The sequence below is a fragment of the Pseudopodoces humilis genome, chromosome 1, assembly GCF_049639895.1.
Source record: "Pseudopodoces humilis isolate 2021_Gansu_Grassland_sample_001 chromosome 1, ASM4963989v1, whole genome shotgun sequence".
NCBI lineage: Eukaryota > Metazoa > Chordata > Aves > Passeriformes > Paridae > Pseudopodoces > Pseudopodoces humilis.
Genome location: NC_142200.1, coordinates 63206263 through 63219639, shown reverse-complemented (window position 1 = coordinate 63219639; position 13377 = coordinate 63206263). Strand labels below are relative to the sequence as shown.

The 13377-nt window shown below is 52.6% G+C and overlaps 1 protein-coding gene across 4 annotated transcripts; it reads right to left on the bottom strand.

The window, feature by feature from the left end:
• Nucleotides 1–475: 475 nt before the first annotated feature.
• Nucleotides 476–10428, bottom strand: IRX4 (iroquois homeobox 4). Of its 4 annotated transcripts, XM_088057987.1 has the most exons (7): nucleotides 10310–10428; nucleotides 9715–9822; nucleotides 5042–5200; nucleotides 3869–4120; nucleotides 3211–3317; nucleotides 1961–2280; nucleotides 476–1770 (listed from the first exon to the last, which is right to left on the bottom strand). In XM_088057987.1, the coding sequence occupies exons 3-7, from the start codon at nucleotides 5084–5086 to the stop codon at nucleotides 992–994; spliced, it is 1503 nt and encodes a 500-aa protein (XP_087914113.1). In that variant the 5' UTR covers nucleotides 5087–5200; nucleotides 9715–9822; nucleotides 10310–10428; the 3' UTR covers nucleotides 476–991. The 4 variants fall into 4 exon arrangements, with proteins under 4 accessions (XP_087914113.1, XP_087914110.1, XP_087914122.1 ...); XM_088057984.1 differs by lacking the exon at nucleotides 10310–10428 and having other exon boundaries at nucleotides 9715–10266; XM_088057996.1 differs by lacking the exons at nucleotides 9715–9822; nucleotides 10310–10428 and adding an exon at nucleotides 9478–9579.
• Nucleotides 10429–13377: the final 2949 nt, after the last annotated feature.

Genomic DNA, 13377 nt, shown 5'->3' with positions numbered 1-13377 from the left:
AACGGTTCTTTAAAAGATCAAATTTTCCATGTGAATCAATTGCTCCGCGCACGGCGGAGGCGACGCCGCGGCAGAGCCCGGCCCTTGGGGGCCGACCCCCGCCCGCCCGCAGCTCGGGAAGGAGGGGAGGGGAAAAGGGGGGATGCTCCCGCCCCGCCGGGCCTCGGCGGACAGCCGGCGTCCCCGATGTCGGCCCGGGAGGCGGCCGGGGCCCGGCGCTGCCCCGCGGAGGCACGGCCGGCTTGGAGCGCAGCCCAGCATCCCTCCTGCGCTCAGCCTGCCTCCCGGGGTCCGTCCTCAGTCCCGCGGCAGCGCAGCGCTGAGCCTCTCTTCCCCTCTCCCTGCAGCCTGTTGACAGTCCTTGGAATTACCGGGATCGGCTCCGAGGGGGAATTTGAAACACAGAAGTTGTTTGTTGCCCAATGCAAAACGCCACCACTTGTGTTACCTCTGAAACAGACAATTTATTGGAGTGAGCATACCTTTTAACATATTCTTTTTTTTTTTTTTTTTGTCAAGATAAATTTGTGCGGTAGGTGTAAACTTAGTAGAAGTGCTGTTTGTGAATTATATGCTAACAAGGAAATCAAGAGGAAAAACTCTCGAAAAGTCTTTATAACTAATGTCGGCATGCCTTAAATTAAATCTGAATTAAAATTTCCCGTTTGTAAACTTTCGGATGTAAACTTTTTAAGTAGGTAGGTCTACACTATAGTACGTGCTTTTTGGACATGGAATTAAATAACTTTCACGACATTGATCCCTTAAAGTCGCAGCCAGGAGAAAATGTTCAGAACAGCAATGAGCAAAGTCTTTCCTTCGAACTGAGCAAACTGAACTTTAAATCCTCGTTTATGTTGTTTGCTTAAAAAAAAAAAAAAAAAAAAAAAGAAGAAAAAGTTTTATATTTAAATTTAAACTCTTGCAAGTCTTTTTTCAGTGTAGCTGACTCTTCAAGCGTTAGAAAGTCCTTTGCCCCTCGGCGAGCCTGTTAGGAACAAAACATTTTGCTTCCTGATTTGGGAAACGCCAGAAACTCTTTGTTTGAGTCATGGTGGGCCAGGTTTGAGAGCTGCCCCTTGAGCACGTTGGCGCCGTTCCCCACCGCGCGTCCCAAGGCGCCCGTTTCCAGAATGGCTCCTTTGGTGGTAGCCCAGGAAACTGTCGTGTTGCTCAGGGCTTGGTTTAAAGTACTGTGCCTGAACAGGGGATCGTGAAACACCCCGTCCACCCAGTTCCTGAGGTTGGTGACCGGCGAATCCTGGTGCCTGTCCATTACGCTGCCCGGGGCGGGAGCGGCGGCGGCGGCCGAGCCCCCCGGCCTTTTCAGCATGCAGGAGGGGTACTCGGCCTGGTTGAGGGAGGTGGCAGTGTGCGCCAGGGACCAAATCCTGGGCTTCGCCTCCAGCAGCTGCTGCCCCTGCTGGAAGCACATCTTGGACTCGCAGCCGCGCTGCCGAGCGCCCAGCGGGTCGGGGCCGCACTCCTCCGCCGCCGTCTTCAGGCAGCTCCGCGCCCGCTCTGCCGCAGCCGCCTCCTCCTCCTCCTCCTCCTCGTCGTCCCCGGCGGCGGCCGGCGGCGGCGGCATCTTGGCGGGGGGCTCTGCGGCCCGAGGGGGGTGGCTGCCGCCCGGGAGCGGGAGCGGGTGCGGATGCGGGAGCGGGTGCGGGAAGGGCCGCCTCAACTCGCACTCCGAGCTCTCCGACTCGGCGGCGTCCAAGTCCTCCAGGTCGCTGAGCTCCAGCTCCTTCTCCTCCTTGCCCGTGGGTTCTGCGGGGCGGGGGCGGGGGAAGGGACAGCAAAAACAAGACACACGGTCACTGTCGGCGCCGCGCTGCCCCGAGGCCGCCCCCACCAGCGAGGCCCGCGGCCGCCCCCACCAGCGAGGCCCGCCCCGGGGGCGAGCTGCCGGCCGAGCCCCCGCGGCCGCACCGCTAAGTGCCTGGTTTTAGCAGGGTACCCTCGGCTTTCCCGCTCTTCATCGCCTCTTCCTGCGAGCCCTCCTCCTCCTCCTCCTCTTCCTCATAGGGCCGCTTCTCGTCAGAGCACTTGTTCCGCGGAGGCCAGGTCATCTTGTTCTCCTTCTTGAGCCGCCGGCGGGCGTTGGCGAACCAGGTGGAGACCTGGGTGAGGGTCATCTTGGTGATGATGGCCAGCATGATCTTCTCGCCCTTGGTGGGGTAGGGGTTCTTGCGGTGCTCCTGCAGCCAGGCCTTGAGGGTGCTGGTCGTCTCTCGGGTGGCGTTTTTTCTCCGCGTCCCGCCGTCCATCGACCCGTACCTGCAGGCACAGGGGAGCCCCGGGATGTGACACCTCGCTCTCGCCCCCCTCGCACCTGCCCGACGTGGGGTCCCAGAGCTCCGGTCCCGGCCGCTCGCCTGCTGCACACCCATGAGGGCAGCTGGACCGGAGAGAGGGGACATGGATGAGGATAGCTCAGCTTTATGAGGGAGACCAGCCTAGAGAATTCAGGCCGAGGAAGGAAAGCAAGAAGGAAGGGTTCAGCCAGCAGAAGCAGCAGCGGGCAATGCAAATTTCCGCTCTTGCCTTGGCGGTGGTGGCGGAAAGATGGAAGGAATCGCCTGCTTTTATTTGCGGTAAAGTCAATGTCAACATTTCGGGCAGCAGGAAAATCCTAGCAGCTTGCAAACTCATAGAAATACCACTTTCCTCTCGTTTTATTAGTCCTTCCCAAACAAAATTCATCTGGGTGACCCCAGGGTGTAAGTGTTAATAGAAATATATTTCCTCTTACTCCTTTTATTAGTAATCTCCTCTACCCTTTTGTTCCTGAAATTGTAGGAACCTAACGCAGATGACACTGGGCTGCGACTGAATATTTAATGCACATCCTCCAGGAAAGGTCACTGGCGCCCAATGGGCCTCTGAGCTGGGAACGGTGTGTAAGGGGGTTTGCGCTGGTTTAAAACTAATAAATATACAGGGGATGCCCAAGCCTGACTCCGAGCAGGGAAAGGTAATTACCGCCCCGGTTAAGAGGGATCGCCCCCCGCGCTCCCGCCCGCCCGGGGGGCGGAGGACCCGGTGTCGGTGTGGGGAAGGGGAGGCGGCATGGCTGGAGCCGGGAGATGCTGAGCGGCGAGGAGGCAGGTTGGCGGGCTTGGCGGGGCGGGGCGGGGAGGCGATGGCGGGGAGGGGGTGGCGAGGGTGGTGGGCAGCGAGCGGGGCCGGGGAGGGGATGGCGCTTACCTGTCGTACTGGTACTGGCTGAGGGTGTGATCGTAGGGGTAGTAGGCAGCCGCCGGGGCGATGCCCGCATGCGCAGAGCCGCTCCCGTCCTTCGCATCCAAACTGTTCTGCAAGAGACACCGCCCGCCGCCCTCAGCCCCGCCGCCGGGAGAGCCCGGCCCCCGCCCGGCACAGCGCCCGGCTCCCCCGCCCGCGTCCCGGCGCGACGGACCTTCCCGGGGCCCCTCGGTGCCCAGCGACATCAATAGGGACATTAACTCGCGCTGTTACGGTGCAGGGAGGGAAAAAAAAAAAACAAAAACAAAAAACAAAACAAAACAAAAAAAACGCTGTATGGGAAGAGGGCATATTTTTTTTTTTGCAAGCCTGGGTGTGAGTCGCCCTAAACTGCCGGCCCGGATGGGCCCACCGCACTCGACCGCCAGCTCGTCAGGCGCGACTTTTAATTGCGTTACCGTGAGGAGCGAGCGCCGGGCTGGAAGAGCCGCTGACGGCGGGGCCGGACGCGGGGAGAGCCGTGCGGCACGGCGGGGCCGAGGAGAAGCGCCCGGGGCTGCCCCCGCCCGGGGAGGGGGTCCTTCCGCCCCCGGGGGCACGGGGGGAGCGCGGGGACGGGAGGGAGGGAGGGAGAGAGAGAGCATCCCCCGGGGCGGCTTACCAAGGAGTAGAAGGGGGGAGCCTCGGTACCGTAGGTCACGTAGTTTCCATAGCCCTGGGGCCCGGCGTAGGGTCCGCCGTAGACCCCCAGGGCGGCGGCGGAGTTGAGCTCGTGTCGGGCGGTGGCGAGCAGGCGGCTCTCGTACACCGGGCAGTACACGGGGGTCTGGGCGGAGGCGGCTGCCCCCGTCTCAGCCAGCGTCCGGCTGCTGGACTCGCAGCAGGTCGTCAGGGAGTTGGTGCTCATCAGGAACTGGAGGGAAAGAGAGCGGAGCTGAGGGTGGGGTGGGGGGAACTTCTCAAACTATAACCAAGTTCGGTTGTTTCCAGAGTGTGTGGGCTTGGTGGGATTTTGTTTGGGTTTGTTTTGTTGTTTTGGGTTTTTTTTCAAATCAGGTCGTAGCTTTGGGGTGTCGCTCGCCCTCCTCCCTCCTGTGCCGTATTTTACTTCAATCGTGATAGAAGCGCTCTGGAGAAGCGCAGAGCTGCAAGTATCTTATCAGTTTTTAAAAACGACTCCAAGACAACAACAACAACAACAACCAATGCCCCGTGACTGTGTCTGTTTAATCCTCTATAATACATTCCTCAGGCCCTCTGCATTTAAAAGCTAACTTTTCCTGGGGTGTTTTCACAAGACTGGGGTTTACACCGTTTTCTCCTCTCGTAGCACAACGACTCCCATCTGCGTTTTTAAACCTTTTTTTCGAAGTCATTCATGCATATTTATTTTGACTGCAGATTTGTAGCAGCTACGCACGCATCTGTTATTAACCTGCTGGTTTAGAGTATCCCATTCTGTTTCTGCGGGCCGGACCTTCGTACGTCCATGTTTAATTGATAAACTGAATTTAATCGTGAAAGAGAAAAAAAAAGGGGGGGGGGGTGCGGGTGGGGGTTGGGGATCTCTAGCTCTCCTTCTCACCTCTCTCATCTCTGTAATCATATCCCACGCGTCTTTATCACCCCCAAACATCCTAAATCCCGCCTGTTTCTTCACATTTTAAAACTGATGCCCGACACAGAACTTGGGAATCTTGGAAAGCTGCAGAGCGAGCATCAGCTTTGCCGCTACCGCAGGCGGGAGAGGATCGCTGCCGCCCTCATCCCGGACGGAAGGCATCGATAAGGACTGAAATTCAATCAGTTAGCGTTGGTAGGCAAAAAGTCTTACCTGGGGTGCAGAGGAGTAAGGGTAGCCAAACTGAGGATAGGACATGGTACAGAGGCTCCCAGATATCTAGAAACAAGGCGAGGCGTCTGATCTGCACGCTATCGCAGCCTGGCTCTGCTCTGTTGTACCAATTGATTGGTAACCACAGGTCCCTAGATGCTTATAGGACGAAGCAGAAAACCACATTTAATTTATTTACATGAAAACTTAAACTTTTTTTTTTCTTTTAAATATGTACGGCGATTTTAGCACCTTCCCCGCTACAGCTACGACACAGAAATAATTGTTACATCTAGGCTCCAAGTAGACGTGATGGCAAAAATAAATACTTTGCACCGGCGGAAAAATAAAAGGTGGGAAGAAGAAAAGTGATACAAATGCATCAGCACACAAGCACGTTGTTTTAAAAGAGTCGAGCCTCTGACGTCACGCAAAACCTACTCAAATTAACCTGCCTGTAAGTTTAACACTCATTTTCGGGAATCTTTCCCCTGGCATGGAAAACAGACTCTCCAGCATCGCCTTCAGCCTGCCTAACAGGGGCGAAAAGTTTGGGAAGCTCTTCGGTAACGGCAACGCCTGCTTGCAACACATTTATTTCTGCGGGCAAGGGAAGGAAATGAATGTTTTTAATCTGAAGGATCAATGTTATATCAGCTATTTTCCCCACCCTCCTTAGTCACTGAAAGGCTAGTAAGTACTTTTAATTAGAAATTAATTAATGAGCAGCTGCTTCTTCCCACCCCACAGTAATAATTAGTCTCAATTACAAACAAGACATATGAAGGGACACACGACTGAGTCTTCATTTAAGATTTAATCAACAGTTAAAATTAGCGCTAACGCTGACAATAAAGCACATGATAAGCAAGCCTGCTTTTCTTTTCGGCTTTTATTCCAGGCATGTGATTACAGGTAGAAAACCCTACAAGGGTCTTCCGAGGAATGATGGAAACGATGTGACTTTTCACGTTAAAACGACTTTGATCCCATCTCAAACTCCCAACACCCCCTTCTACCCGACCCATCCCACCGCTGCCATCAGCCTCCCTACCCTCTGGGGCTCTGGGACCCCCCCCCCCCCCCCACACACACAAGCAGGCAGCAACCCCCTTCTGCTGCATGCTCGGAGGGAACGGGCCGTGGGGGGAAGATGCTGGCAGCCCCAGCACCTCTCCCCCGACGGCCGGTACCACCGGGGCAGGGCAAGCAGGCAGCCCCCCGGAGGATGGAGGAAGCGGAGGAGTCAGCTCCGAGGCTGAAGCTGGGCTGCTGGTGCAGTCGAACGCTGCTCCATGGTGTGCAGACTTGCTCAGAGAGATTTCCTGGGTTCAGACATGTGAATAGCCCCAGGGTCACACTCTAATTAATGATGATATTCTCTTCTTCTCCCCAGCTGGAAGACTGCCTCCCAGAAACGAATCTGCCCACACTGACAGCTCGATTGAGGGTGATTGATGACTATCTGGAGACCACAGTACACATAATATAATATCTGCTGCGTAATTGCTTTAATTTACAGATGAAAATACTAGTTCTCAGATCGAGTTAGACTACAACGAGAGGCGTTTTATGGCGCTTTAGAGTGTTTGCAAATAAAAGATATCAGATACAGTACATGCAAATTATCCTGACAGCTCAGTATCTGTAGCCAGGAGAAACGTATAGAGAAAGGGAATCAAATGACATAAATAATCGGTTTGGAATTCTGTATTGATTTTTGGATGGGAAGAAAGTGCTCTTTCTTTTGTCACCTGAAATGCTAATTTTTTTTTATTTCTGAGAATATTAATAGCTTTGCCATTGGGTTTGTCTTCTAGAAGGGCTTCTCTAGTCCTTCTCCTACGTTATACCCTGGTGCTGCCAAGGTATAATGATACTTTTAGCGAATCTTTACCAGCAGCTTCCTTCTATGCGGAGTGCTGACGGACTATTGCATTGTTTGGAAAGAAAAGACACTCAGTGTTTACACAATGGTCTGCACGCAGTGTTCCGTGCTGCTCCCTCTGCCTCCTGTGCCCATTGCGCTGGGGGATGTTTGTTTAAGCTCTGGAATAAAACTCACCGGTGCTAGGGAAGAAAATAGTTGCACTTATCTCAAGAGCGGCACGGTGTAAAGCACTATAATTAGCTGGGAGAGCTGGAGAACTGCCTGAAGAAGTCCTCCTAGTTTTCCAGGCTACAGTTTGGGAAATGTCCTGAAGTTGTGCTTTTTTTTTTTTCTTTTTTTTTTTTCCACTGCAGATGTCAACTCCGCAGTGGCCCACAGTACACTACAGGTTTTGATATTTAGATGAGTCTATTAAACTTTAAAATACAAGGAGAAATTCAATATTTATAGTCCTTGTCTATTTATATATCACAGTTGTCTTTCACTGCGCCATGCAAATACTCTGGTGCCCATTTTCCCACTGAACTTTCCTGTATTAATCATGATAATTATTTGTCATTTTTCTTTGCAGCCTGCCTGCTCTATTCCTTTACCCCTGGTCAGCTTTGTGTCAGTTCCAATCTGTATTCCCTAGAAAGCAGTCATTAAAAAACCCCCACCAAAACAAACAAACAAAAAGAAAAAGCGACAAAAAAACTTAATACCCTTAAACACTTAAACGCTGAAAGCTGACATTACATCCTCCCCCACTGTTGATGTCTTGTTTCACTTACAGTCTACAAATAATGGCCCTTTGTTGATAAGAAACTCAACACGATTATATTTCATCTTGAATTTTTGGTGCCAGAGCACAAACATGCATTAAGCCCCACAATGATTTAAAATAACCTTTGTGGTTCTTGCACATAAACAACGTAACACTGTTCAAATCCAAGCAAAGACGCTTAATGCTGTGGGCTATATCCTTAAGCATTTGGAAAATGCAAGTCTTTGCTGTGCAATAAAAATTGATCCTCGTCAAAGCCCCTTTCCTGTACAATGCAGTTAACAGCTTTTGAGAAAGAAACACATACAGCTTTCTCGAAAGTTTGAGCAAGGAAAACCCACTGTGATCAATAGGAAACGCTGGAGAGTTCCCTTCTGGTCAGAACCAGCCTGCACACTCAGGCAAGCAGGTATTTCCCATCCAAAGCCCAGCCAGGTCTCTCTCACAGGGTTATGAGCTTTTCCTCTGAGAACCTGGAGCCAATGCTCATACAAGTTTTATTGTAAAAACATGGAATGAGAATGAAAGAGTGTGATGCTGGAACAGGCCACAGCAGGTAAAACAGAACCTCTTCAGGACTCAGGCTTTGATGGACGTCTTCAGGGACATGATCTAGAGGCAGTTAATGCAGCTACACTTACTATCTGCGTTTTCATCGCCTTCTCTTTTGGAGGGGTTATTGCCACTCCTGGAAATATTTCAGCAACGGAATTTGCTTATGGGCTAAACAGACTTTAGCGAGCTCTTTCAGCTGAGTTTGCTTTGTTTTTATGTTACAGACTTAAAGCAACATTGACACCGCCTGACAAACGCTGTGAAGATCTACATGTTGCCCATTTGGAATCTGACGTGGAACCGAGGGCAGCCTACAACAATTTCAAGTAGGTTATCTCCCATAAACTTGCTGTTGACAGTAAATATGATTGGTTTTTCTTTCCTGAGCCAATCTGAGGTGTAACTGCACCTCCTGCACTCTGAATCGAGGGACAGCGAGATGATGCTGCCGACCTGCACAAACCCATGCCATGGCTTGGGATTGGCAGAGCCATGATGACCAACAGAACAGTTGCATAAGAAGGCACCGCTAATTAATTTACTCAGTTTACAACTACGTGTAAAATCAGTTGTTCAAAGCTATCCATTTGAATGCTTTCATTTTGTAAGTCTTCAATCCTCTTGGCAAACAATCTAGATTAAAGCAGAAAGGCCTCACATGCTCATTCTGTTCTTTGTATTTATTAACTTTTCACACTTAAGAACTGGAGCCAACACTCTTTTTCTCTCTCTCTCTCTTAGATGCACACCTACACACACACACACACACATACACACACACACATACACACACATACACACACACACACACACAAAACTTTTCAGTAAGAGAAGCAAATGCTGCAACCTGGGCAGCTGGTCTACAGCTATAGATGGATGCTACAACATGCCCACATTTACCTGCTCAGTGCAGAGCATCGCAATTACACTTTCACTAGCAAAGCAAAGATCGTATAAGATTTCCTTTCTAAGTTCCTGTACCCCCAGTGCTGCAGACCTGCAGGCATTCAGACACCACCACCTTTGAGCTCTCTGGCAGCCGACAGCTTCAACTTACTTCCCTGCGAAGGTAAAACTTTCCTGCTTGCAAGGTCAAATTCTGTCTTTTAAAGTTCGCCTTAAAATCCAGAAAGTTGGACTCGGTACCTTACCTTAGTGCTCGCTGAATATCATATCGACACCCCCTTCCCAAGAAATAACACACGTATGTTAAAATACATTTACCCTCTGTCCTAGGTAAAGATTGCACAAAGCCAAATGATTCATCACGGATAGTTTCTCTTCCCTCCAGCAGTTGATTTCCAGCTGCCTTGCTGCTAAAGCAGGCTCCGAAGGAGAAGGGGGGCGTGGGGGGGGGGGGGTAAGCCCCACCGCTCCCCTCCACCCCCCGCTTCCATAGATACACACACACACACATACACACACACACAAGCACCACCACCAAAAGAATAAATTTTTTACCTGCGTTCACGCCAGGCTTCGGCTAAAACCTGGTAGCGATGGCTGTGCCATGGCAGGGCTTCTCTGCTCTGGTCTGCGCTGGCTGGCGTGGCAGGGAGCTGCGGGGAGCTAACGCAGACATGTCTCAGTGCGCGGTACCTGCGCGGCGCGGCACGGAGCCTTCGGTCCCCAGGCGCCACAGCCACTTCACTAACCCCCTGTACCAGAGTGACGCTCAAGTGAATAGTTCCACTGATCACACTCTTTCCTACTGATTAACACTTTCCAACACGACCAGGCATTCCACTTCCAACTTTTCCCGTTTTAAAACAGAAGCAGCCAGCGCCGCTTGCTTCCACGGGTTATAAACGCCGTCTGGGGCGTGGGGGACACCATAATTAATAGCAGGTTAGTAAAATTAGTGCTGCCACTCCAATTGTTGTCCTTGTTGCCAACAATAATTGCATTGATTCTGGAAGGACACGAATGTCCTCCATTTAACCTAATGATCTGCGGGTTGCACACGCTGTACGGCAGCCGTGGCGGTGATTAACTGCGCGCACCTCCAAACTATCATTTATCTCCGCGAGTCACGACTGAAAGGCGCTAAACTTACAGGCAACTCTCCCTGCCTCTCTCGCCGTCTTTGTTTCCCTCCCGCTGGAGGAGGCGGGCTGGGACGTCGGCGTAGCCCTGCGCGCAGGAGACGGGCACCTGTACCTGTCCCCCCGGCCGCCTCGGCTTTATTCATAGCCCGGGGGCAGCGCGGCGGAGCCGGGAGCCGCGGAGCTGCCGGGGACTGCCTGGGCCAGCGCCCCCCGGCCGCGGGGAGGGGGAGAGGGGGGGCGGCGCGGCAGCGCCCGGCACCGGGGACCCGCTCCCTGCAGCGCCCCCGAGGCCGGCTGAGCAGCCGCTGCCCGCCCTGGGCTCGGTCCCACAGGGGCTGCCCGGGCACCGGGGGCTTCCTCCGGGCGGAGGTGGGGGCGCAGCAGAGCGGGGAGGGGGGGCAGGTGCCGGCGGCAGCCGCGAGCAGGTCGGGGCAGGAGCGCTTGTTCCCGCTCGTCCTCTCCGTCCTCCTGCGCCCGTCCCTCCGTCCTGCCGTCTGTCCCGCCCGGCCGCAGCCGCAGGCTGCCACCGCCGCCTCCACCGCCGCTCTCTCCTGCGGAGAAGTTACACGGGCCCCAGGCTGGGCGAACCGGCAGCCCGCTCCCAGTCCGAAATTCCTTTCCCGGTGTGCTGCCTCCCGTCACCCTCTCTCAGCCCCGGGTGCCCAGGGCCGCTTCGGGCTCGGGCCCGGTGTCCGGGGCCGCGCAGCTCCCGGGATCCCCCGGGAGCCCGTGCATGACAAGTTTCACCGCGCGCTCGGTACTTTCTTTTCTTAATTGTTTGTTCAGCAGGAAAAGGGACAAATCGGGATTGACAGAAGGGGGAGGAGGGATCAATATCATTCCTGTTTAAAGGCGTGAGCCTGGGCAGACGTCTCAATAAGACAGAGGAGGAGAAAAAGAGAGTATTATATCCTACCTAATTAAGCGAAGACAAAGAGGTGTGGGGAGAAAGGTTCAGCAGAGGTGGGGTGGCAATGGGAATTTTTAATCCGGGTCTTCCCACAGTAACCACCAAGGCTGAACAGTAACGTTAATAGGGAACATCTGTACATCGACAGATTTATTCTTGCCTGGGCTCTTTCATGCCTGTGTCATTTGCATGGCCCCGTGCTCGTAATGTTCGACACACGCTGCACCTTGTAGTGCAACGACGGGGTAAATCTGATGAATGTTGAAACTGGGAAATCCTCTCTTCCTTCTCTTTCCCCTTTCTCCCTCCTCGGATTGCCCTTGCAGCTTTCAAGGTGGGGAAACCACACGGAGAAAGAAAACGTGAGCCTTCTCCCCATCTTCACTTGTAAACAGAAAGCCAATCATGCCACGAGCCTTTGCATTTTAAAGCGGAGTATCAAACCCAGAGCGACGTGGATGCCCAGGTTGCCCTCCCAGGGCTGCCTCCCCGCCGGCGGGAGGAGGGCTCTGCCATGTCCCCCGGGAGCGCAGGAGGCGTGTGTGCCGTCCCCGTCCCGGCACTGCGGCTCTGGACTTTCCCTCCCTTCCCCCGGGGAGCCTGTCCCTCAGCGCTACCCCCGGCTCCCGCCTCGGGCTGCCCCTGAGCCCGGCCGACTTCCCCGGGGCAGCGCCCTGCCTGTGTAGGGGGAGCCCCGCCGCCCCCGGGGACCCCGTCCAGCCTCCAGCCTGCCCGGCCGAGCCCGTGCTTTACACAGCGGGGTGGCACCGTCCGCCGCCTGGAGGTGACACCTGCCCTTCGGACCTCATGTGCTTTGAGGGAGGGGACCGGGACCTCTCAGCGTCCTCCTCCAAACCTTTCCCCGTTCCGGCGCCGGCTGCTCGGCCAGAGGCCGCCCCTGCTTATCCCCACGAGAGAGTTACAGGGGGTGAGCTCCGGTGGTGAGGTGGCTGGGGGGTTGCTGGATTCAGCTGCCTCCCTGACCTGAAATATGATGTTCAAGGGCAAGAGGCATCGTTCAAAGAGTAATCTTTTGTATTAACAGCTACAACCAGTAACAGTGCATTAATATGAGACTTTTCTAATATAACAACCTCAGGTCCACGAGATCAACGTTTTTAATTATTTCAGTGATGCTTAAAGGAAGTGAACAGACTCGAGTCTGTCTTTTCCAATTTGCTCATGTAGACCTGCACACCTTGGAAATTGCCATCCGTTGCCACTCCGACCTAAGTAGCAGAAAGCGCGGTGGCTTTCTGTCAGAAACTGGCCTAGCCAGGCAGGAGGGCAACCAGACTAAGTGGAGCTGGAATCCCAGCAGACATGCATGCAGGTCAACCATGGTGACATGATGGATGCTGAGAGAGCATTGGTCACTGATAAATCTGAGAAGATGCTTGCAACAAGAGCAAAAGCTTTTGGGCAGCACCCCCAAAAAGCCGTGGGCCAGAGTCCAAGGCTGGGAGAGAATTGTAGATCTTCCTTTACATCATTCATAATGTTGTTAGGTTGTCCTTCTCCTTTTTTATTTTTGTTTAAGTGACCAATAATGCTAAGGTTTCAAACATTTTTAATGTTTAAACTATTGAAAGTGCTCTTTTCGCTGTAGAAATGCTGCTGGTCCTGTCTATCCTGTCATTCTTTGGCATTTTTTCCCATTTCTGTAGCTAGAGCAATGTCCTCTCTGCTGTGAAAAGGCCATTATTAAATGATACCAAGTGGTTAAAACCCTTAATTTTCCATGTCATTAGACAAACAGCACTGGTGATAGCACCACATATTTCCAATCAGAAAGGGTACATCATCTAATTTTCAGTGTCAATTCCTTCAGCACTATGGCTGCATTTTGACGACTGACTTTTCAAAGATATTAGATGGGAGAAAACAGCAGCTTGGTCTCTTACTTTTTTGGCCTTTATTTTCCTGTAGAGGTTACTAAATCACACCTAGTCAAGGAATAATATACTAATGCATGTATCATAACTCATGTTCACTATGAAGGTCCTAGAAACACATTAGCTTAATCATGAAACCTCTAAGATAATTTACTTAACTGGAATAATTTCACAGGAAATCCAATATAATTCAGAATGTAGTAAATACATGGATAGAAATCAGATTTTCACTGAAACTATTTTTGTCCTCATCTGGTTATATGGTGCCAGG